General features: G+C 39.1%; 1 protein-coding gene across 1 annotated transcript in view; it reads left to right on the forward strand.

Annotated features, from left to right (window-relative positions):
• The first annotated feature begins 9,185 nt into the window (after positions 1-9,185).
• The window catches only part of TMEM245 (transmembrane protein 245), a 90,436-nt gene continuing 73,444 nt past the window's right edge, over positions 9,186-26,177 (forward strand). The window contains exons 1-4 of the mRNA XM_067292171.1: positions 9,186-9,815; positions 21,104-21,221; positions 22,499-22,600; positions 23,587-23,694. Of these exons, the coding sequence (XP_067148272.1) occupies positions 9,186-9,815; positions 21,104-21,221; positions 22,499-22,600; positions 23,587-23,694 (958 nt within the window). The remainder of the gene's footprint in view (positions 9,816-21,103; positions 21,222-22,498; positions 22,601-23,586; positions 23,695-26,177) is intronic.

Here is a 26,177-nt window from a genome sequence, read left to right on the forward strand (position 1 = left end):
TCAGACTCTAAACCAATAGCAAATTCAGAGCTGAGGTGTAACACAGCCCTTTAAGGATATGTCCATTGCAAAGTATACACTGTTTTAGTCCTCAGCTGTACCCATGTTGTAAATTAGGGTGAAAATTTAACCACAGTTTGTTTCCTTGCAGGTTACTTATCAGTGCATTGTTTGGTGCTTTTCTGTTGTTGTTGAAGTACTAGCAGAACTGTGCACGTCTATAAAAACTTTCTCATGAGCTTCTCAAAGTATTTAATTAGCACTAATTAAATATCTCTAATAACAGGAGGAAATAAAAGTCCACAACAAACAGCAAAACAATCCATTCTTTGGCATTTCAATTAATGGTTGAGTTCTGCTGTACTCTTATTTACTAGTAAAATACTCCAAGGTTTTGCACGCAACTTCACAAATATTAGAAAAGCCACAATTCTGACTCTAAAGACTTTGCAATTAGCAGAGGTAAAATAGATGGTGAAAGGAGAACCGAAAGCTGAAAACAACTGTGGTGAATAAGAAGCAAGAGCTGGGATAAAGTTTTGTAGTGAAGGAAGCTTGCTGTATCTTGACACTTCCTCTGGGAATTGCTCTTCAGAGTGGGAAAAGCAGGAATGTCAGCTTTCCAAATTCAAATTTTGAACAAAGAAGGTATAAATGCTTAGAAACTAGTTGTTGGAAAGAAATATAAGGACACAATAAGGACAAAATTATAGGAAGACCATAAGAAAGAAGAAGAGGCTTGAACTCTGCGGTAGTCAACTTTGCATGATAACTGGTAAGTTGTAACAGTTGAGCGGGCATAGTAATTTGTCATGGAAGGCTGGAGGGGGGTGTTCTGTTTAATATTAAAAAGCACAATTGATCCCTGTTACTATGAAGTGACTGTAACTTGCTTCAAAGTGATTTTTTAAAAGTGGTTATGGCATTTCAGAGTAGTTTTTCAGATTTCTCTAGTTAACATATATTAACACCAACCAGGAGAAAATGTCTCTCTCAGAAGAGCGTTCCTCTTCCAGATCACATAATTTTTAGTTTCCTTGTGATGACTACCAGCAAGCCAGCTATTAAGCAACACAAAGTTGCTTCCATTTCTGAAGTGTTTTATCCTGAGAGTGAGAATAACTTTGACTTTGATTGCTAATTAAAAAGATAGCATTTGAAAAGACCATAAGCATTAGTGGACATCCTTGAATGTGTTCCTCTCATACAGAACAAAATTTAATTGTGACCATTGCTTGTTACATCAAATATAATATCACCTTTTGCTCACTCTGTCCATCTTAGCTGTAATGTCCTGTTTTATACTTGAAGTTTGTAAGCTATTTGGAAGAGAAACCAGTTTCTTCTATTTGTGACAGTGCCTATCACAAATGGACCTTGATTTTTGACTATAATGTCTAACCACTACTCCACTGCAAATAATAAGTAAGGCCTGAATTTACACAATAAAGAGTAAGGTAGGAAAGAGAAAAATGAGTGGAAAGGATAGAACTTTAGATTTTTTTTTTTAAGGGAATCAAATAATTATATGTATATTATGGCTGAGACACTTCTAGATGCTAATTGACTTTTTTTCCCTCAAAAGGTCTGATTTCATAATGTCATTGGATACAGGGTGATGCTTTTATCCAAAATTCTGTTATGATAAGGGAACTATTCTGTTTTTGAAAGAGAATATACTGATGAGAAAATGCTGAAATCCCTCTGTGGCCTTCTTGTCCTTTTTGATTGGTTTTGCAACACCCGGGTAGCAAGAAAATAAATGCTTGTGGTCTTCCTAATCTGAGGAAACCCGCATATTGGGATAAACATGTCAAAGTTGTGTTTGGCATGGACTTTCCCAATCTTCAACACAGGGAGTAGAGAATGACTGGAGCACTGTGTACAGCAGCAAATCCTGGCCGCCAGGCGATGGCTTTAGAGCTCACTTGGGTTGCTGTATCTTGGGACAGAACCAAGTCCAAGAGCTCCACAAGTGCCCCCGTGAGCAGGCCCCTGTGCTCAATGACTACTGTGAAATGGAAAGAGCAAACATGGCCAGTTCTATAACAAATCCCTCAAATATACATATCCTCTTTTGCCAAGCTGTGGATGATATTGAGACTGTACATGTTAATGACTAGTCTTCCTCTGAAAAGTAGTGTGCTCTTTGTTGCTAACTTGTGTTTCATCCCCGTTTCCACAGATGCCTTGTACTATTTAGCAAGATGATTGTGAGAAGTCCTAGCCCAGCTGTGAAGAGGAGTTAGTGGGTAAGGAGGACTGACACACAGCTGTCTTTATGACTGTTGCAAAGTTACCCAAATCATAGTTAGAAATCTATCATTGATGATGTTCCAGTTATCTGTAAGTAAATCACTGGAAACAGTTTAAGGAAGAGGGAAGGCTCCCTCCCAGTCTTCAATCTTGCTTCTCCTTGCTTTCCCATCCCTCCAATGGCGCAGTTGTTTACAAAGAAGAAGGAAAATGATTCCCCTTTTAGAGCCCTCTGATCTTTCCAGATCTCTTCTGGGATCACTGGAGGGTTGCACCATGCTGTACTCTAGAGGAAGAATTAAAGTTTATACATACACCTCATAACTTTTACTAGCTTTTAAATTTCATTTTGTGCCCCTTTGGTTTGCCACACTAATGTGTAGCAGATATACTTTATTTTTTAGCTCTTCTCTAAATAATTTCCCTAAACAAAAGTATTCAGTAAAGCTTTAGGAGAGGAAATGTATTTTACAAACAGAACTACAAAACATATAGTATTACTCTTTTTCAGAGATGCTTATTGTGAGATACCTGATTATTTTATATGAAGAATTACAGGTCTAGAGCCTTAGATCTGAGAAAGAAGTGGAAATGCATTTAAATATAGCAGCTGTTTCAGTGCCCCACAAAGCTGTGCACACGGGTAGCCTGTGTGAATTGGCATCCTCCATTTCAACGCAGGTAATGAGCTAGTGAAGCAGTCCTCTTGAATGCTATACAATGAGGCATTAGTGACCTTAGATACCTTAGGATAAAAGAGTGGAAAAATTTATAGAAAGGCTGAATGGCAAGGAAGGGCTAATGGTTTTGTCATACTTACTATTCGTGCACAAGTTTACATGTGGCAGAACATTTCTGCCACTCTTAATCACATGAAAATTGTACTTGTTATGAATAGAAGAAACAGCATCTGACTTTATCAGAATTTAGCTTTTATGTAGATCCTAGCTATGCGTGGGCTGATGTGGGCAAAAGGTCAGGTTATGCCTCAAGATACATACTCACGTGAAATTTCAACATTTGAGCTGGAGGCTTCATCTTGTCCTTAGAAATATGAAAACCTGTCAAGACCTTGTGCACGTGTGGTAGCAGTGATCAGCTGCTGGGTATGTACCTGCTCATTGGCCACTTTACAAACCATCAGGCTGTGCCAGTTTGAGTACCAAAAGATGGGAGCTCTAAATCTTTTCTTATCAGCTTTCACTGTACATTGTGTATTTCCCCTAATTAAAATTTCATTATCAGCATCTCTGTAGTGGTGCGTTAGGACCTAATGCAGCTCTCTCACAGCATGACCAGCACAGATATGGATATAACTGGCAGCCCCTGGAAGGTTTTAAAGAGAATCTCCATTCCCCGAGTACAAAAACCAATCAGAAGAAAGTCATTTATATACGTTTACCATATGCCAGCTTTTCATCAATTCTTTTTTTTTCATATCCAGCTATTTCTGCATGGAATTTATATTCTAAGTATCTGATTTTTTGCAGATACAGAGTAAGAGATAGGTAAACCTTTTCTAAACCTGTTTTATTAGTTCAGTATAGTATGAAATAATCACTTAGCTTTAATTTTATTTTTCTGTTTTTACAGAGATTTTGGCAGAACTATACATGCTTGTACTTGGGTATTTAACCTCTCTAAATTGGGCTCCGATAGTGAGGAAAAACAGTGTAATTCCACAGAGTTAAGGAGCACTTGTGCAGCTTGTGAAGTTGATAAGTGTCAAGAAGCAGACTCAGAAGACTTTGCTTTCTTTGAAAATCTGTGATTGAATTTGCAATAGCAACTAATGTGCTGTAAGAAAAGGAGCAGAGCGTTTTGCTTAAATTGCTAGGTAATTTGAACTGCACTCATTCAGAATGATTGCTACTTTGCCTTGTTTCTGTTTCTTACCTAAGTAGGAATGTTCTTCCAAGCTGATGTGAGGCTGGAATATATGTAGAGCTTTACAGCACATACTTAATAAAAGCTGCTGCTCAATATTCTAGGCTCGTTTTGATCTACAATTAGCAGCTACTTAGGAATGTCCTTACAAGGTGAAATTTTATGTGGCATTTTCTGCAAAGCTGTTGTGCTCTTATACTTTGTAGACTAGATCTCTACAAAAAGTATTACCTATTAGCAGTAGTCTTCTGAGCTGTTTCTAAATTACTACTTGCTCAAATTCGTGTTTACATTTCTGAAGATGTAAATGCATTTTTCAAAAGTGCCAAGCAGCTGCAAATCTTACATGGCTTTAAAGCCTACTCATGGCAGCGAGCATTTTTGGCAACTAGTGATTGCAAGCTGTTGCCTAATTTAGTTTCACAGACTTTCTTAAGCTTAAGGTCATTCAGTTCAATTTCAGAAGATGGCAATAGTAGAAGACTGAATAAAGGAACAGTTCACTTAGATTCTGTGCAAAAGAATAAAATATTCATGCTTCTTTTTCACAGCAGTGCTTTGCAAAGTTTATATTAATGAAAAATATTCTTTTTAGAAGTAATATTTAGGCAAAGTAATTTTGTTGGAGTTATCAACATGTGTGTAAGTCTGAGAATTGGACAAGACGCTTTAGAAATAAAAAGGCAGGCTATGCTTTGGAGATCACATAAAGACAAAATGCAGAGTCATATGTGTTCCTTAACCACTACCTAATTTTTGGACAAACTTGTCCAGAAGAATATATAGCAATATGTCATGTCACCTGTTAAGGTGTTGTGTTTGCAGTTTTAATATATTAACTTTTGTCACCTTCTTCAGTACAAAAAATAGCCTCATGCTTGCCTTTTAAAGTATTATTTTCATTTCTTTCCAAACAAGAGGAAAAAAGGAGAGGTTCAAGGAATCAAGCAAATATTGTCATATACAGTATTAGGGTAATGGGAGAGGAAGCACAGATACCATGTTTAAGTTGAGGAAGAGAAAAGCTTATTGCTTAATAAGCTGGAAGTAGCATTCAGGTCTTGAAACAGATGGTCAAAGATGAAATTCTGAACCTGTTAGCTTTATGAGAAAAATTAACCAGTGAGACCACGATATTTGCCTGTGATGTCCCCAACCTTCACTAAAGGAAGTATTTTTTGTTACCGTATTTGAAACATCAGGAGGTCTGTTTAGTTTAAGACAGATGTCTGGTATGTTTTGGTATTTCTGATTAATATATCCTGAGGTCTGGTTTGTTTTAACCACTTTGCGAGTAAGCAGGCTGTCATAACTACGCTAACTCTTGCCATTTTGTTTTGTATTACATGAATTGTAATGGTTGAATCTAAAATGTCAGCTCTACCTTTTAATTTTGTTCAGTATTCTCAAAAGTAAATTCCAATCAGTATATATAGATAAGCAACTTGTAACTACAGTATTGTGTTCTGCATTCTTTATGCTGGTCTCAGTTCTGTATGCTATACCCAGCGTCCATTTGAATATATTGAGAATTTGACTGAGTAGGAGAACAGAACTGGGGTTTTGTAGTCCAGAAGTTATCATCAAACTTGTATTTATGCATTAGCCTTTTCAGAAAAATAACACTGAATGAATACATAATAAAGGTATTGTGACTTACAGTACTATTTTACAACCAGTGCATGCCCTAAAATATTGCTTTGTAACATCCGTTTTATACCAAATGTTGTTGATGTTCAAGTGAGCCTGGTTAGCTATTTGACAGTGACATACACTAATGTTTATAAACCTATTACAATAAATACCTTTTTAGTCTAAGAAAATGGGTGGTATGGCATTTATAAAAGGAAAAAAATCAGTCTGTGAGGCTAAAGAAGTTCTCTGCTGCTGTCTTATGTTGTGTTAATAATTCCTTCTTATGCCATGGGGTTGAATTTATTACCCTGAGCAATTCCATTTAAGTAAGTAAGACCGGTCACAATAGCAAATTAAAATGTGTGGAGGTCTCTACAGATGTGTGGGACCACATTTTGTTTTCTTGTTTTTACCATCAGAATTACAGTGAAGCTGTAAATAAATAAAAATATCTGTATTTTAACAAATTATTAACCCACAAGACATTTACTAGAATGTAGAGGTCCTGTGGTGACCTTTACGTGGTGATTTTATAATATATTTGATATGGCTATAATCAAGATACCAATATTTCAAACTTGGCTGTTCTTTATCTACTGTCACCACTGTTTCATTGTTTGGCAAGGCAGAGCAGCTCTGCCAGGCAGAGCAGCTGCTGAAGCAGCGAGAACAGGCTTTTGCATGGATAAAAAGAAGATGAAATTAAATTAGAGATTGGGAACGAAACAGAGAGGAGGAGCTTCCATAATACTCAGCAAGCAAGAGCAGCTGCAGAAGTCTCTCAAGCAGGGATGCTTTGGGATTCTGTCAGGTATGAGCAGCAATTTCAGCTCTTTGCTGGCGGACAGAGAAGAGGAGGGGAACTGGCACAAGGCACCAAGAAATGTATTGCTTTACATTGCGTGCTGTTTGTTGCATTTGAATTATTGCTACCCTGAAGCTGCAGACTGCAGTGCAAGAAAGGGTGGATCTCATGAATGTTTGCTACTTCTGTGCTATCCAAGTGATCATGATCAGTACAGAGTCTTAAATTATACTGTATTTGTGTTGTTCCATATAGTGCTTGATGGATTGTCAAAGCATTTTGTCACAAACCTGCCAAGGCCAAAATATTATTCTGTTATTCAGATCCTTGTTTGTGCAAGTTAACTCTTGCTCTGTGAACACTGTTACCATGTGGGCCAACCCAGCCAGGTAGATACCAAGTGCTCTGGATTTGCCATGTCCACCCCAGAGCTTTACTGGTGCTGGGTTTTGCACACAGTTTCTCCGAATGAACATCTTCGTGTTGCTGCTACTGACTGCTGTGTCTTACTACCATGCATTTCATATCCCTTGTTAATTGAACAAGACTCATAGACTTCTCCATGAATCATCAAGTACTACACTGCCGATAATATCATTTAGTTTAACTGAGACCTCGAACAAAGTTGTTTCTGGAGTAAAGGCAGTCACATTGCTTTTGAGATCAGGCTGGTACAGTCTGTATGGCTGGCTATCTCATCTTGAACCAGTCATTGCTATAGTCACTAGGTACAACCTCTCAGAGCCAGCGTTCCTGAGACCTGGCTTTTTTTTTCTTTTTCCTGCTATTCTGTAAATACTGTTACATTTGGACTCATCTCATCTTAACAGTTGATCTGATTGATCTGCATAAAAAATTAATATTTCTTTTAGGCCAAAACATGAAGGTGTATGCTGATGACAAAGATGCAAAATTTTTATCTTACTGATGAATTGTAAGTTCATAGTTTCAATATTAACAGTAACAAAGCAATAAAATACAGTAGTTTACATTGAGTATTTTTTCATTCATCCTAAGAGGATATTGCTTTTCCATTAAACTGAGGTGAATTAAGGAAGGGGATTAACCCCAAGTGAATGTTCACAAATGTTCAGTAATACAGGTTAAAAAAAAAACAGTCTCAAACAGGCAAAAAGGTTTTCCAAACATACAGACCAATGCTGACACCTGGCGGCTTTGCTACTGAGCTATTTCACAGTTTCATCTGGTTATGTTGGGTATAAACCATGACTAACTTGTTGTGATCATAGTTGTTTGTGTACTCTGCTTTTTGGCTACCTCAATGTCTACTATTTTGGTATTGAGTTTAAGACAGTGTGGAATTTTCACCTCTGCTGAATGCACATCAAGTGAGTAGGAACTACAGGTGGCATTTTTGAAAGCTACAAACTTCAGTTTAGCACACAAAATCATGGGTGCTAATGCAATGGCAGACAGTTGTAAGCTCATCTCTGTTTTCTTAATTAATATCTCATTTATATTTTATACCATACTCTATTTCAGAGAGCACCAAGGATTATCAATACTCATTTCCTAATTGCTATTTAATGCTATACAGGTATTATAATGAACCAAGATAGTCTCTTTTTCTTGGCATGCTTCCTTCAGTCTGGATGAACTGAAGAGAAAAGATCCAGACAGTAAAGCATGTTTTGTTACCTATTACAACACCTTGCCAGGAGGCAGTTATATTTGATCAAACAGCAGTGAGTGAGAGAGTATCGTTTTAAGGTGCAATACAGCCTCTCCTATGGACAACTGCTTGTAATGCCCCATCATCATCAGGGATCAAACAAGATCCCTGTAGGTCTATAAATGCCTCTGCTGGATGAAATTGAAGTACTTTGTCAAACGTGTATCATCTGTTCAGCAAAGGAAGACAATGAGCTGCGTGAGCTGAGAGGGGCTGCTGTAAGGGTGAATTTTGCCCTAGCAAACCTCACTCAGAGCAAGCATAGTGATGAAGGCTTTTAGCTCACCTGTAAGACGTTAGCTGTCATTTCCATGCATGGACACAGAGGTCTGACACCAGACAGAGGAAACCGGCCCTCTTAAATTATGTACAAAACCTTTTGATGCAACAAATGTCAGGTCTTAAAAAAAAAAAAAAAACAATTACTTTTTCAGTGGGCCTAACTCACAGTAAAAGTGCAGCTGCTTCCCTGTGAAATAATTTGATGCCAGAGCAAGTTCGGACAAGACAAAATTCCTCTGCTGGTCCAACCAGTCTTGCTGTACCTCCTTGCCGTGAGAGGGCGAAATTTCCGAGCATTTTCTGTCTCCAGAGACGAAAGTGGCGGCGGGAGGGCGGTGGAGGGGGCCGCGCTGCCGGGGGCGGGGCCGCGCTGCTGGGGGCGGGGCCGCGCTGCTGGGGGCGGGGCCAGGAGCCAGGCCGCGGGCCCTCGAGAGGCGAAACCACATTTCCCAGCACCCTCCGCGCCCGGCGGGAGCGCGCCCGTGCCCAGAGCTGCGCGGCGGCACTACAGCCCCCGGCAGCCCCGCCGCCTCTCCGCGCTCTCGCCTGCGGTGGCGGCGGCGCTCGCCCCGCGCGTCGCCCCGAGCCGCGGCTGTGCCCGGCGCTGCGCGGAAGGGCGCGGGCGCCATGGCTGACAGCGTGGACCCCGCCGCCGTCCGGGCCCCGGCCCCGGCCCCAGCCCCAGCCCCTTCGAGCTCGCCGGCGGAGCGGCAGCGGCCGGGCGGCGCCCCCAGCGCGGGGGAGGAGGGCGCGGCGGCGGCAGCCGTGCCGCGGCTGGCGCTGGGCGGCCCGGCGGGGGTGTCGCTGCCGCGGCTGGAGAAGCCCATCAAGCAGGCCTTCTACAACACCGGGGCGCTGCTGTTCGCGGGGCTGTGCTGCGGCGCCGCCGTCCTGGTCTACTTCATCCTGGAGGCCTTCCTGCGGCCGCTGCTCTGGGCCGTGCTCTGCGGCACCTTCCTGCATCCCTTCAAGAGCTCGCTGACGGCGCTGGGCCGCCGCTGGCTCGGGCGCCTGCACCGCTCCCGCACGCCCGTCCTGCTGGCCGCCCTGCTGCTGCCCATCTGCTTCGCCAACTACAGCGTGGAGGCGCTGGGCGAGCAGGTGCTGCGGCGGCGGCGGCTGCTGCTGCTGCTGGGCGCCGGAGGGCCGCTACTCTACGGGCTCTACTGCCTGGGCAGCTCCCTGGGCGTGCAGGTGCTGCTGGCCCAGGCCGCCCGCCTCATCTGCCAGGGGCTGGACTACTTCAGCAGCCAGTGGGTGAGTGCCCGCCGCGGGCGGCAAGGGGCTGCCGCGCTGCCCGCGCTGGCCGGGGGGCGGCGGCGCAACGCGGCGGCTCTGGGCGAGAGCTGTCCCCGCTCTCCTCGCTCGCCTCGGGTGGTGGCTCGGCGCGCCCTGCCCGGCGGGGGGCGGGCGCCATCTCACTTGTTGCGCAGCGGCGCCGGTTGTCGCCCCGTCCTACGACCTGCGGACCTTTAAAACCGTAACGCGCCTGTTTGAAATCGCCGTAGGCTTTTTTCTTTTTCTTCCCCCTCCTCCGCTGAAGGGCCCGGTAACTCCGGTGAAAGCGGGCGCCTCTGGCTGCGGTGTGTGGGGCGCCCGGCGCTGCTCGGGGAGGAGGCAGCGCTTCAGGGATGCTGGAGCAAACTGCGTAGCTGCCCACGCTGCAGTGGGGTCGCAGCTGGGTAGAGCAAATCTGGCTTTCCCCGTCAAAACCCCACCTAAAGTAGCTTTAACCAACTCTTTGAGTTGTAACAGACGGCATAGGGAAGTGTCCTGTGAAATCAAAGTACGTGCTGCAGAAGCGGATATGTTTTCTTTTGTCTGTATTTTCATGCCTGTGTGTTAGTCATGCTCAAGTTTTGAGATGCTATTAAGGGTAACTCGAGCGAGGTCTTGGGCAAACATTGACTCGAGCTGTAAGATGTGGATTAAGTGTTGTGAAATTGCGGTTCAGCTCGGCAAGTGACTTAGGAGAAAGGCATCTTAGGGCTTATTTCTCAGTGAGCTTTTTTAAAAATTTTTCTTAAAGCTCGAAACCTTGCAAACTCAATTTCAACATTTAAAAATCAAGCTGTTTACTTAACTTCTACATATTATTCATATTAATAAAGATTCTGAGAGGTTAGTTCTCTTTGGTAGGTTGACTAGTTTAAAATCCCTGGCAGAACTCAATAGAGCACCTTTTTCATTTGGTTACTTTTAAATGTTGAATTGAAAATGAGAACAATATTATGTATCTGAAGTAAATGGATATATGAAAACACAGAAGATGAGTGAAGTTGTACTTTTTTTAAAAAACACTGATGTAGAATTGGCATGCTCAGATTCCTTAGAGTCAAAGATTTTTTTTTTTAGCCAGCTTTTTAAGCTAGACTATTCTACTTTAGAAAACCTACTTGACTGGAAAATAACATATGCAGTTGGGTTAATGGGGATGTAAGTGTTTTAAAAGTAGTTCTTTACTTTAAACTGCATTATGTGGGCAAGAGATGGAAACAAACTGTCAGGGAAAGATACACTCTTACAAGCTTATCCAGACTTCTGGTTTTGAAGTTACGCATGCTCTTTGAATCCTAGTTTTATTTCTTTAGTGGAGCCAGGGTATGCTGATATCTCAAACGCTACATTGAAATTGTATACCAGAAATGAAAAGGTAATAGTTCTCCGAAATGTATTGATGAAGAATATTTTTAGATGTTTCTAGTGTGTCTAGGATGGACTAGAGAAGCTTCCTACAGAAAGTCTTGAAGGTAAAAATTGGAAGAAGAAATTTTCTTGGCTTTCTACTCTTAAGTCTTGGCATATACTAGAGAATGTCAGGGAAGATGTTTTTCTGGTCTGTTTTGTCCCCAGAAGTATAATCTGAGACTGAGTGACTGAGATGGTGTGTGTGTGTGTGTGTGTGTGTGTGTGTGGTGTTTTTTCTTTTTTTATGAAGAGGAATGGTGCGCAAGCTTCTTCCTTTTACCTCCAGCTAAGTGATGAAAGAACAAAAGCATGACTATTACTCATTGTAAGTTTTGATTAGCTACCTTGCAATTTACCTGATAAGCTTAAGACTTTCCTTGGGATTGGCCTATTAAGTTTTTGCCAAATCAACTATATTGCTACAAAAACCGACTTGGCTAAGTCCTTTGTTCAAACCTTGCTAGTTCAGTTATACTTGCACCTTGTAGGTATAAAGGTATTAAAGGAAGTTGCACTGATTTAACTTCATAAATATGTCTGTAATGTCCTATCTGATGTTCATGCATGCTCAGTGCAGTTTTGTTTAGCAGGACTCTGATGCTCTGTCTTGCAGTATTTCTGATAGACGCTTGGTGTCTATTGAAGTTCTATAAGATTTTTACTTGGCAAAAGATAGTAAGTTCCCAGATCTCTTCTGACTTGAGTTTCTTGGGGAAAAAAGTGGGTTTATGTCAAAATAATTAACCATGGACTTTCTTAAGCAAACCTGTTGCGGTAATCTTCTGTCAGGCTGCCTAAGTCTCCTTCTGGGGCACTATATGAGGAAGAAACTGTGGGCTTCTTCTTGTGTGGTGTGTGTGGGTTTTTTTGTTTTTTGTTTTGTTTTGTTTTGTTTTTTAACCCTTCCTCAACCTGGCAGCATCTATAAATCTTGCAATGTTTCCCTGTTCCAGGGTTTTTTGAACCTTGCTGTTACTTGATTTGTATTATTTTAGACCTGGTTTTAGGCTGCTTCTCCTTAGAGTATGGTAACTTAATTTTACCTATCCTGCTGAGAAGCCTTGAGCTGGATTAGTTAATAGTATCTGCTTTAACTTCAGTTAAGCATTTTTAAGCCATTTAATTCCCATGTAATATTGCAGGCACTGTGCATGTGTACAATTTGCTTGTTAACATCTGCACAAGAATTTTGGATATTACAAATCTGTTTGCTCCATTGTACTGTCCTTTCCCGGCATCTGAATCTTCCCCAGTTCCTTCTGAATGTATCTTAACGTGAAAATAAGAACTATTTTAACATGTAAGTGCTTTATGCATTAAGCGAAAGTTATAGTAATTTCATTTCTTGCATTCTTTCTTTTAGTAGGCCATTAAGCCAATCTAGATTTCTGTGTTTTGAAATATCTCAATCTAGAATAAATTGATTTACATGAATACAATAAGTAAATACCTATTGTGTACAGGAAAGGGTACTTTCTTGCCAAGAGTGTGACATGTAAATCATTCATTAAAGACATAGAAGAGACAAGCAAATGTCTCTTGCAGCATGCCTTGTGACAAATGTGAGGGCAGCATCTGACTAGCACAGAACAGTTGTTTATAGAAATTTTCATCTTGTGAACTACAGATGTCAGTGCTCCAGCCATCCATGACTCTGTCTTGGGCTGCAAAGGTTTAAAAATGTATTTATTTTTACTGGGAGCTTGTGAGTTGTTTGGTCTTTGTAATTGCACCCTCTGGATACCCCTGCTGCTTGCAGAAAGGAAGATGACATGCATTTATCTTCTCCCTTTCTTATTACCTCTGCTGCACTAAGGAAGTAAGAGATTGCTAGTAGTTAGAATTTGACTAAGAACCATTATTGTTGCCATTATGGCTTTTTGGTACCAATTTGGCATTCCCTGAAAATATTTGTATGGTATCTACTGAAGCTATGATACCAAGACAGTTTTCAACTTCAGTTCCAGTGTAAGTGTGAACAAAATGTTCTCCAAATGCAGCAATTGCTTATGATGCTGATTTAGAAAACTGCATCTTGGCACCATTATGTTAGAGCTTTCTGGTGCTATTGTCCTCAAATCTGGGAAAGCTGTTCACAGTGCTGATGAGTGAAGATTCAGACATGGCTACATTCCTCTCTGTGGCTTTTAAGTCGCGCCTGGAATTTGAATTAGGAATCCTAGACACCTTGGTGATAAGCCCATTTGAGAGAGAATTACAAAATCCTACATTTGAAGAACAAATGCATGATTTTATGCTAGTCTGCAAGCATCCTGTTCCTACCCTCTCCTTCCCTCTTCCCCCCCCCCCCTTTCCCCTGCATACCTGCTTTGCAGTTCCTGCACCTTATTTGAGGAAGCTTGCTCAAGAATCGTAGTAGACTGCTGGAACTTAAAGATAGGAGCTAGTTACAAATTTGTTGCCCTGACTCCAGCCTTCCCTATGGGTTGCTTGCATAAGTCTTCTGCAGAGGGGACACACTATATAGGTATAGTAGGAAGGGGAATGTTTTTCTTTAACACCTTTTCCTGAAAAGAGAAGTGTTTGTCCAATAGGAGACTGAAAATGCCCTTACACATTTATATGTTGTAACAATTTTAGCATGCTTACTCTTGCATACCTTCTGAAGACTAATCTGTGGATTGCCTTATCTTCCTAGGTTTGTTTGAAATATACTTGTATGCATCAGTACCTAACATAAAGGAAACTCTTCTGCTTTGCAGCAGCAATTCAAAGTACTTTAGCCTGACATTTTACAGTTACAGAAATATACAGGAAATGCCAGCTATTGCTTCTAATTCTTTTGTCAGCAGGGGTCACATGTTTAGATTTATTTAGAAAATGGTTAGTTTGTAGATCCCAGCAGATGAAATGAATTATACAGCTGTTTTATGTTGTCTGAAGTTCATCTTCTCAGTAAATTAAATGTGATATGACGATAACTGACAATTCTCTGCCATGGCCTTGGATACAGAGCTGTCAAAACCTTTCTCCCATGGTAAGAGTTTGTCAGAACTTGTTGATTAGGGTCAGAATTGTGTACTCGTGTGTGTAAATTTTTTTTTTTCCCCCTCCATGCGGAATGCTAGGGTTCTGTGAAACTGTGTGCCAGACTATATCTCTGACTCTACTAGATGTGACTCATTCTGTTCTAATGGTTAACAAGCAATTAAAGGACCTGATTAATCCTTTCCTCACTAGAATGCCAGAAAAATCTGGGAATACCATTTGGCATGAGCATTGCATTGGAATATTGTCAAAGCAAGTGTTAGGTCTCTTGGCGATCCACTGTCTACTCTCTTGTCAGGGAAGCTATCAAAGACCTTCACCAAGGAAAACTGTTTGTCCTGGCACTAGATTCCAGCAGTCCCTAAAGTGGCCCTTGGAAACTGAAAATCTCAAAGATTCTTCTCTGCAAACCTGTTTTGGGTTGCAGGTATCCAAGAAGGCTTGGCTGCCATAGCATTATTGAACTTGTTACCTTTGGAGGTGTAAAAAGCATCTACATTTTGTCAAATTCATGTACGGGGCAAAAGCTGTCCTAGCAAAGGAAAGGATTTAAGTTTGACAATAATGTTAGAATAACTATAAAGAAGAAAAATGCAGTTCTGATTTTGAGTTGCATATAATTTCTCTTTACTTTTTCCAGCATTTCAGATAGTTTTCTTTCTCTTTGCCCTGCTCCTTAGAGCAGGTGTGCAGATTTCTAAAACCTGTCCAGCATAAATCAAAGAAAAAAACAACACTATTATCTCTGCCTTTGCTTGGGATGCAGTCCCTTCTTTTTTTTCTGCTTTTTCATCTGACTTGCATCAGAGCTCCCTTCCTGGTTCTTTTACCCTGTGGGCATGGACCCTTAGTAGTGCAAGCCTTATTTACCAAACACAGCAGTGATAATTCTCAGAGAGCAGGGAAAGGAAGAAGAGTGCACAGGGAGAATTTTAATTGAAATATAAATGTAAGAAGGGATTCCCCTCACCCTTCCTTTTAAATAGTCTTTCTACTGCTTATAATAATGCTTTTGATATGGGTACCATGGCTTATACATCACAGGTACTGGCTATAAACATCTTTTCAAAACAACAGTCTTTGTTTTGTTGTCACAACCTGTTGGAGATCAACTTTGTAGAGACCTCATGGGGCCTATTTAAAGGCGGAGGGGGGCGGGGAAGACTGGGATGTTCCTAGTGTTTTCTTTCCACCTTTGTTTTTCCCTTTCACACCCGCCCTTGGTTTAGAGTGAACCTGCCATTAGGTGTGTTTCTTGAAAAGGCAGATAGGCTTCTTTAGTTTTGAATGCATAAACTGCAGCCTCAGGCACTAAGCTGATGCTTGCCTTTAGCCTAATGGTATTTACTACATGATGATACTTATTTATTGGCATTTACTTATATTATTTGAAAAAAAAGTTATTTATTTTACTACCACCTCTGAAAGGAATGATCAGTATGGAATTGTCCAGCAAAACTTTAACTATGCTTTATATAGTAAAACAAAAAGATGAAGCTGCTTATGTTAAAGGAGCCACCTCTTGTGAAAGTAGTATCATGAAGCTTGTCATAATAGTGATATCCTGCCTTCAGGGAGAGGATGTAGCAGGTTGATATTCTCTGAAAAATTTCTTCACACAAGTGAATCTTGGAAAAGCTTGATTTCTGAACAGTTTTTTTCATAATGGAAATTCTCACAAATAACTTCTGTATTAGGACAGCACAAGAGAACTACAGGAGAAGCATTTTCAACACCCATATCAGCAGGTATCAGGATAACTTACCTAATGGATTATCTTAAATTCACAGCATAGGAAATGTTGCAGTACACATTGAAAATGCTTTTAACCACTCTGTAACAGTGTTTGTTTTGATAGTCAGTTTTGTCCCCCAAGATTATAACCATAAGTTCATAGTTTGGAAGGGAGTGCCAGGCTGGATGCCAGGCTTCCATTTTATTTAGTTTAGTAGTTGTAGGTTAACCTGGAACACCTAAATATAAATATCTCTCAATTGGGGATCTAGAAGGAACCAAACTGGTAGGCTGTTTTATTCCTTTGACAACAAATAGGCCAGTTAATCTGGTGTACTCTTGCTTTTGTGCTAATTTAGGAAAAAGCTCAGAATGTCATTTACCTGCTTCAGTAAATAAAGATCCTTTTAGTGCAGGGTAAGAGGGGTTGCTTGAGTTTGCTCTGAGGTGGGGCATAGCATTATCTGTGCAGCTAGTTGTTTTTTATTCTTGCATCTGCTCAATAAGGACTGTTTTCATATTAAATGAAGGGCAATTACACATTCTTCATTCTGCTGAACCCCACATGCTGTGGGATACTTCCTGTCACGTACTGTGAAACATACGGTAAAGCCACATGGAATTAGTTTTGATTCTGAAAATTGGAGTCAAACTGGCATTTTCATGATTCCTCGCTTGCCTTCTTATTATCTTCTCTCTTGATTAGAAGACCATTTTCAAATGAGCAAGACAGATGAAGAAAACACTGTGATGTTTGTAATGACAAATGCAGCATGGCTTTTAGTGTGGCTTCAGTTTTTAAGTCAAGCGCTGTTCTGCTCAGGTTTTGCAGTAGGTTTGTTCTTTTGGCAGCCTGGGTTGATACGCCTGGGTTGGCACCGAGGAGGAAGAGGTAGAAATAATGATCTACTCTCAGAAGATCTCTTCAACTTTGCTCAGTGCAGTGCTGTTTCAAAAATTTGTGAAACAAGTGTGGAGTGAGTGTGGATGAGAGGACTGCTGTATGAGTGGGATGACTGCCTGGGACTGTGGAATACTAAAATAATAAAAATCCCTTTTTATAGGGATCTATATGGAGCCTAGATATTTCTGTACTTGAGACAACCTACTTGGAAATGTGCACGTCTTCTGATGATCTGTAGTCTTATTTTTGATGCACATTAATTGTTAATTAATTAGCTGGTTGTGCTGTTCTTGTCCACATTGTGTGGCAAAGGTTTTTATTCTTTTTTAATAGGGATATTAATGGAAGAAATGGGTTTCTGCAACAGGAGGCCAAATAGGAGATCTGGGAAAGATAAAGGAGCCTTTCCTTTACTTATCCTTTTCTGTTGTCTAAAGCTGCTTGATGAAAACAACAGGGAGGGAATCACAAGATAGGAAACCCAGTCATTAAAGTTTGTGTGTCTATTGTCAGAGAGTAAGGCCACACATGAGTAGTGTTATGTGAAGGTTACCTTTGAAAGGTTTTCCTCTTTTAAGGAAAGAAGAGGGGGGGGAAGGAATCTCCATTTGAAAATGAAAACTTTATCTTAAAATGTTAAAGAGAAGTGGTGAGATAGTTAGGATTTTTTTTGTTTTGTCGGAGCCTTAAGCAAACCGGAAAGTATGAAACCTTTCAAGTTAGATCCAGAGTCCAAGAGGACAAGCAGCTTGGAAAAAAAGCAACACTTCAAAATGGCAAAGAGGGGGAAGGTAGAGCTACAACTAGAAAATAAGAGGAATTGAATCATGCTGTTCGGTAGGTCTTGACTTGCTAAGAACTGGAAACTCCTGGACAGCTGGCAGGGCATGTATCAAAAGAAGTAACCATTTTTATTCCAGTCAGTCTTCACTACTGTGTTCGCCAGGAGGTGGTTTATATGTAATAGATAGGAAACGTGCTAACTGTTGGATGCTGAATTTTGGGAGCAAGGTTTAAAAGATGGATGAGTTGATCTAGCAGCTTTGCTGCCAGTGAAGGGGTTGCTCTTATTTATCTCACTTCTGGTATATGCTTCAGTTGCCCTGAATTCAATGAGCTCAAGATCACCCCCTCCGCCCCCCTTTAGATTAACTCGCTGTTAGGAAAAGAAGGAAGTGGGTGAACTGTGTAACTGGAAAAGTTTTACTCTTTAATATAAATCTATGTGAATGCTGTCAAGAGTGGAGTAGCAGGAGAAAAATCCCTTCTCATTGAAATGTGATGCCAAAGCTTAAAGTGTTAGAATGCTCCCAACTTTTAGTGGAACAGAAAATGGGCTTTCAGTAACATCAGGAAAATGGTTATACTGATAAATCCTAGACTTTCCAGCACATAGAACTAGTAATAAAGGTGATATTTTAATTTTTAAAAGAAAATCCAAACACTGAAGCAGATGCTTGAACTTAACATAAAAGTGGCAGCTATTCATGGTATATTTTTGTCTTCAGTTGGCAAGAGGCAATTTAAAGAGAACTGAAGCCTATTAGACTTGCATAGACATCTCCAGATCTGGTCTTTTAAATTATCACTGTAACCCAAAAGTGGACGCTGAAATCCAAGAAGTTGCACTGCAGTGTTACAGCTATTTATTCAGGGAGAAAGGCATTTTTTGTGTTACTACTTTTGTGTCTAAAGAAAAACATTTTGTTCAATTTACTGGAGGGGCTACAAAAGCAGAAGGCAGTTATGAAAAATGAGATCTTTGATGTTTGGTCAGACAATGCAGATGAGCAAGGGAAGGAAGAAGAATTAAACCATCCAGAAAGGCACCTAAAATTCTGACGTGTGCGGGGTAGTGCATGCCACTGAAGTTTAAACAAGATAGAAAATGTATTTGAAAGTCTTAGAGTAGATCATGAAAATTAGGCATCTGCAGCTGACTTCAGCTTGATAAATAGTTACGGTAGCGAATGTGTGCATGCTGCAGTATCAGAAGTGTGTATATTAGTCACTTGGTTAGCTGTATACTCGTATAAATCAGATTCATGGCCATCTTGGTTTAACATGGAATTTGCCTCCATTCTAGGTTTAGTGCAGTAATTACAGTATTTTAATGCTAATAAAAGTAGGTAGTATCTTTTATTCTTTATTTCCATTATGTCTGTTGCCAAGAAGGTCATGTAATTTAGGGTATAGTAGTATAGGTTGTAATGGTTATAACTATTGTTGTATAGTAAATAGGCTATTCTCACTCACTTGTATCTAAAAACTTCGGAAACCCTTCAGCAAAATAGTGGGAAATGTAATATAGGATGTGTTTAAAATAAAGAGTAGGCTATTGCCAAGTTAGTATGGGATAAAATCCAAGTCTGTGTCAATCTAAATAACTTGCTTTGTCAGTTGTTTTCAGCTGTGAATTGCTGGAAGCAGGCTACCTGAGTTAGAGAAGTAGTCTGGCTTAGTTCTCCTGTAGGTTATTTCTTGCAACATAGGGAAGTGCTACTGAGATTTCATAAGTGCTTGACCATAACATTAACTGGTGATGGATTGATTAATCCACGGTATCATTGAAATCAAACCTTTTGCACCAGTTGATTGAATATGTAGCTTGTTTACAGGGCTCAAGTGTTGTTTTGGTTTGTTTTCTGAAGCAAGATGACTCATTTATTTTAAAATAAGCTATTTTCTCCCTCATCAATAGAAGTAAAGAATGCTTTTACTTCCTGTCATTTGCTAAGCTTTTAGAAAGGAGAATTGTTGAATTATGTAACTTGCAACAGAAATAATTACTGAATACTTAAGCACTGAAGTGCTATGACTTAGTTTTAGTTCGACTGATAAAAACAGTGGAACATAGTTTACTTTGGATTTTAAACCCAGGTTTATGCTCTATTAACCCCCTACTCTTGGCATATTTTTAATCAGGAAGTTTCATTTACTGAACTCCAGGCCTTTTAACAGGGTTTGTAATTTGTAATTTATCATTAAACTTAAAAGCTGAAGAGAAGAATTGACTTGATGCTGGAATAGGTGTCATACAAAGATGATAGGGAACAGCGTAGAACCTTTCTTGCTGCTGAATTCTCTCTTGCAAGTACAATTGTGCTGTAACGTGCATTGTGAGTGAAGTTGTACCTGTGCTGTTAAGGGAGGGCTGCCGTGTGCTGCAGGTCAAAATTATTTTATTTAGTTTGTGGGTTTAATCTTAATATCCAAGACTTTAGTTTCAGACATTTGCCTTAAGTTTATATTTGTCTGTAAGCGTTATGCTGTTGTGTTCATACATAACTAGGGAAGGATAACAGAGAAAAGTTGATTTGATCTGCTTTGATATATTAGTATGAAAAGGGAATAGGTTTGTTCCCACTTCTTAGGGGATTTTTAATTGCCCTCTGTGTATTAGCATTATGATATGGCGTGAAATCCTGGTCCCCCTGAAGTTAACAGGGCTCAGTCAGTGCTTATCTGTTGAATTCAGTACAATTACAATTTCCTGTAGACCAGTTAGGTAGATGGCAGTAGTGACACAAACTGCTTTTCACAGAGGTTCTGCCTCTTCAGCATGAGTCATAGTGCAAAAATAGAGGTGAATGTTCTTTCTCTGTGTTCAGCCTAACTGCCTGCTCTTTGCCTCTTTCAGCGCATTCTTGTTTTTTCACACTGAAGTCTGATTCAGCAAATGCTGTTGATAAAAGTTCCGTTTACAGTTCAGTGGTATTTATGAATGTACAATAGAAGGTGTCCTAAACTGGTTATGGATAGGGAGCATTTCTTGAATTTGGACCTGAAACATCAAATTTTTTTTGAATGTAACACTTTTTTTTTTTACGGGTTTTCACATCTCTCTTATTTCACATCTTTTGCTTAGTAGTGGCTTTTCACATTGTCAAGCTCAAATTTGTTATCTAAAACTTCTGAATTAGAATTCTCTGTTGTAGACCTGAAGGAGGCAGTTATAAGCAGCAAAACAAGATGACCACATCAGTCTGTGATTTGCTGGCACAGCAAACGGTTATCTTTTTACTTAAGTGTTTTCACTTAAATATTTGATAAAATTGCATGTCAAAAGTCACTTAGAACCTGAACTAGAACCTGACTTTGCTTCTCTATAGCAGGGCTGTGTGTGTGTGTGTATGCATGTGTGTATATACATATATATGTACACACACACTTGTGTGTGTATTTACCTGCATGTATCTTTTTCTTAAAGATATGGACCTTGGTAGTTGGTTACCTGTTGATGGTTTCATTCAAGTGGAATCTAAGCACTGAACGTTACTTAAAAGCAGTCTCAGTTCCTGTCTGGATTATGCTGCTCTTTCATTTAGGTGAGTAACAAACTTAGTGTTCATGAGTAGCAAAGCTCATGTGTCTACTGTGATTCTGTCATCTTGCAAGCAAAGCCATCCTCTTGCTCCTTTTCTAAAATATTTTAATGGAGTCTCAGCTGAGGTGCAAGCTGTTTTTTCTGCTCAGTAATTCTGGCCACATGTGGCCAGCAGGAATTTTTTCATTATGCAGAAGTATGTGTTGCTGGTAGAAAGCTGGTAAGATGCGAGTGTTGGAGTATGAATTGGGAAGGGCAGCAAGGAGTTGAGCAACATCATCTGCCTTCCACTGCTGTTGTCTAGTTTGTACTTTCTGTGGCTTAATTTTATTTGGCTCTTGCAGTAACAGACTTCTCACCAGCTGGTTGGAGGGGAAGGGCTGAGGTAACATGGGAGTGATTTTAGACTTTCACTCATTAATATTTTGAACTTTTTTGAGAGTCTGTCACTAATTAAGGCTGAAACTGTAAAATGCATTTAGTAGTAGTAATAGAAGTAAAAAAAATTTTTTTTATATCAGCAATCAACAAGCATGTCATTATGATGGCATCAACAATATCAAATAAGTTTACTACGAATCTGTATAATCTGTTAATACAAATCTAAGGTTATACTAACTTTTTAGTATTAAGTTTATAAAGATTATATTATCATAATCTGAGTTCATTGGATTTCCCATGGTCATGCAAATAATAAAAGGCTAATATGGTGGAAGGTTTCACAGCATATTTAATGATTTATTTTTGCTTTAGCAGCAGATTGCAAGAGTTGTTCCAAATACATGTGGACGCTTCTCTGATGTTTTAGGCTGCACATAGTGGCTTTGCCTTTGCTCACGTTTTCAGTCTTACATTTGCTTGAAGTACTAGCTGAAAAGCCAAAATTAAACAAGGCCCTGCTTGATGCACCTCTGTAGAGTTTTAACTTAAATCTAGATTATTTTTTTTAAGTGGCTTGGTATGCTTCCGATTTCTAAAATGTTTTTATTTTGTGTAAAGCCTAATATTTTGCATGTTGTTTTAAAAACTGTCTCTAAGGTATGCCAGCATAGTTTAAAGTCACTGAAGAAGTAACAACGTGGTTTATTCATTGAGGAACTTATTCACCTGTTTTTCTGCTTCCTCCTTTCTGTGAATGTAGAAAACTTGTTTGCTTTAACACTTGTTAGTTTTTACCTATGTGGTTCTTGGTTGTTGTGGTGCCTTTCTTAGTTTTGCTAGATGTAAAGTTTATTAATGGCATAATTTTTATTGAAGAAAAAAATGTATCTTTTTCAGCTTCTGTGGCTGGCTCCTGGAGAATTCCTGTGTTTCTGGTTATAGTTATTCTGATGACTGTAGGCACGTTGCATGAACAGCAGAGTGGAGAGGAGTCTTCTGGTAAGAAATGAGTTGTTGTATCTTTTATTATAGGAGGCAAAAGTTCTGTGAAGTAAGGAGAAAGCATCCAAACTATATTACTGTAAATTTAGTATCATATAGATTGCAGGAATTTCCTATAAGAAGTTTTAGCATGTTTGTTCCAAAGTGGATTTTGCATGCTGAAATGAATCTTTATTTTTTTTATAGAAAGATCTTTACAATAACTGTCTGGTCTCTATAGCAAAGTAGTTGACTCTCTTAACTGCAAAGTTTAGAATATGTTTCAATTATATGTTTAAGAATATGTTTAGAGAATCTTATATGTAGTTTCAAGCATGAAGAGAGTCCAGGAATTTGGAATTAGGGTCTAATTTTGAAAGGAATGAGCAGTATGGGTTTAATAGTTGAGTAATGTTGAGTATGAGAGAGAAACTTAGACTACTTCACCCATGCAGTAAGTTTCTTATATCCAATTATTTGTGGTTAGAATGCAAATTTCTTAACATTATGGTTTGTGTTTGGATTTTGAGAAAAATAGCTTTCTCCTATTGTGAATCAATTTTGTATAAAAACAACTGCCAGGGATTCCTTTCCATTAATAGTTTTATTGTTATTTTGGGAATTTTTTTTTCTATCTTGCTGCTTTGGTTTTCTTGAAAGTTGTCACCGCCTTGGTTAGTAAAACTGATAACCTGGTATAGAGATTTTAGAGTAATCAGACTGCGAGTAACAGAAACAGCTTTGTCAGTGACAGCTCACTAGGAAGGACAGCGCTGAGTCACTGATTGTTTTTGTGTCCTGACTCCAGCTGTATTGTAATCCTAAAATTAGTAGCACTCCTGGCCGTTTGATCATATTGACTATGTAGGATGCATATTAAAAACTAACAATATCTATGCATATATTTTTGTATTGCTTGACAGCTTCAGTGGATATCAAGCAACAAACACAATATTTTAAGACTTAAGCTCTTCTTTATTTATATAGACATGTATGTTTTACAGGGGCAGAACTTCCCACTCAGATGATTTCCATTGCGGCTTCAACAATTGCCATGGCAATATCAATTACAGAAGATGAGTCAAATAACAAACGTTCCTCACTGCCCTCAGGTGACTGAATACTCTGTAAGAAAATATTTGAATTAGTTCTAAAGGCATGAATAAGAGGGAGTTAAGAACATATTTCAAAATAGCCCCTCTCCTCTTCATCCTTTTCCAAAATAACGCATTATGCTTACCCCGTGTACCTGGTATATCTACTTTTAAAAATGGTAAGAGGACAATAATATAGAAGCGCTCTTTCATACAGAAGGTCTGACTAGAAGTTTGTAGATGTGTTTTCTTGTGTGTTTTTTTGTTTGTTTTGTTTTTGGTAATGAGGGCATTTTTTCCCCCTCTTTATTGTATTTATTTTCCCTGCGCTTACCTTGATTTGTTGGCGCTAATAAGATATAACTGGGTTGCTTGATGAGGTGCAGATGGACTGGTATAATCTTTGTGGATGTCACAGTGACAGAAAACTTTGCTCTCTGTTTAGCTGTGGCGTGTTCATATTCTTTCCTATAGCGAGTTTCGTTGAGAATGTAACAAAATGAAAAATCTTTAAGAAATGGTTTGAAAGGGCTGCAAGAAGAATATATAGGAGTCCATCTCTGCTATTGAACCTTGCCATCTGTTGTCCAGGTAGGCCTTTGGTGGAATGGGATACTAGCAAAATCAAATATTGTGGAGATCTCTGGATCTGTTTTCATCCATCTTCTTCAAGTAGACAGACAAAACAGGTCATGCAACCTGACAGGATGCAAGTGTCCAAAACTTGAGCTTAGCTGCATCTAAGAGTAGTCTACTGCAAGGCAGTATGTTCTTAAAATTGTCTGCAATGTGTAAATTACTCTCTGTAGGGATTGTGCAAGAGAGAATGCTTTGTGTGTGTAGTGTTAATAACTTATGTCTAAAGGCTGGCTTGCATGAATCTAAAGTTATTCAGCCTTCAGGTAAAAGAGTTGACATAGAACAATCTCTTCAGCAATTCTTCTATGAAACAGAAGGATACATAAAGCTACTCAAATACATTTCCTAATTTTAAATATCTCTATATAAACTGTATTAAAAAACATTTGTTTTTAAAATATAAAAAGGGCAGCTTTAGACAATTTATTCTTTACTTAGTGTTGTAAAATGAAGATGACCTCATCAGTCTAACTGACTTGCTAAAGACAAATATATCCTGAAATTTGGGAATGGGACATCGTGGTGAAAGTTTTCTTCTGTTATCTCTAGTCTGTTACTTTTGAAATGAGAGAGATTATTTAGCTGGATTTTTGGATGTCTGGTCAAGTGAGTCTCCCACAGACGTGCTATGTAAGCTCATGTGTGTGGTGTTTAGTTTTTTTTTTTTTTTTAATTAAGTCACCAGTTTTAGGTTTTTTTCCTCTTTAACACAATTAATTTCTATTTTCAAGTTGTAACTCTGTCTGGCCCCAAGAAAAACACTACAGCAGTTCTACAGGGGTGTCTTCTGTAGTGAATGTTGCTTGAGTCAGTGTTTTTTCACAGCAGGAGAAGAACAAATATAGAGCTTCCTGTCTGCTTTTAACAATAGTCCAAATAAAGTCCTAGCAATCTATTGGGAAGCAACATTTTATTTCGTGCGAAGTGTTAAGTGTCCTCATGGTCATCTGTGGTTTGGATCTTGTGTGAATGGTGATGAAACAATATTCTGGCACTGTAAGAATGTTTACTCGCAAAGTTAAGAAACAGCAGCTCTTGTTTTTCCTCTGTAGTGATTTGTGTGGAGTTTTTGGTTGTGTTTTTTTTTGTTTTGTTATCCTGTTTTGGAATTCATAATATGACATGTCTGTTTTATGAGAAGTTTAAGATTTTTGGAAGTTTTCACATCTTCAGTCAGGTAGATAAACTTCAGGGTGAGATCTTCCTTGTATCTTCTCTGAATATATGTTGGTAGCTGTCAAGATTGGTTAACTGGCAATAGCAAGAAAAATGCTTATACTGTATTAAACTGAATGCAGAACAATACTTCATTTGTGTACTGTTCTCCTTGTGCTTAAATTTGTCCATTAGGAAAATGGGAGGGGGGGGAAAGCCATATTGATTATATATATTTTCCAAAGACTTATGTTTTCCTTATTTTGTATTTGAATAGTGGTTTTCAGTGTGTATACTTTTTTAATGATTCCAGTAAAGACTGTCTAACTTGTGATTCTTTCTGGTGTCCCAAGAATTTCCAGAGTATACATCAAGTGATAAATGCTCATCTTAAGAAGCAGATACCACTGCAGTATTTTGTTAGCTGCTTTGTAGGCAAGATTCAGTTGTCTTGCTGGCTTTGAGTATGACAGACATTGAAATCCTTAAATATAGTTGTAATTCTTTCCCCCTCCCCCAAATTTCTTTATTCTAGGTAAAGAAAATAGACTAGTTTTCTTAAAAAAAAAAAAAAAAAAAAAAAAAAAAAAAAAAGAAAGAAATCTTAGACTTACAAAAAGATATGGTTATTCAGAAAGGGGTACCCTCATCCTGGTCTTTTGAAATAATTTTTCAATAATATTAATCACAATAATAAAATCATCTTT

The sequence above is a fragment of the Apteryx mantelli genome, chromosome 2 (genome assembly GCF_036417845.1).
Source record: "Apteryx mantelli isolate bAptMan1 chromosome 2, bAptMan1.hap1, whole genome shotgun sequence".
Classification (NCBI taxonomy): Eukaryota; Metazoa; Chordata; class Aves; order Apterygiformes; family Apterygidae; genus Apteryx; species Apteryx mantelli.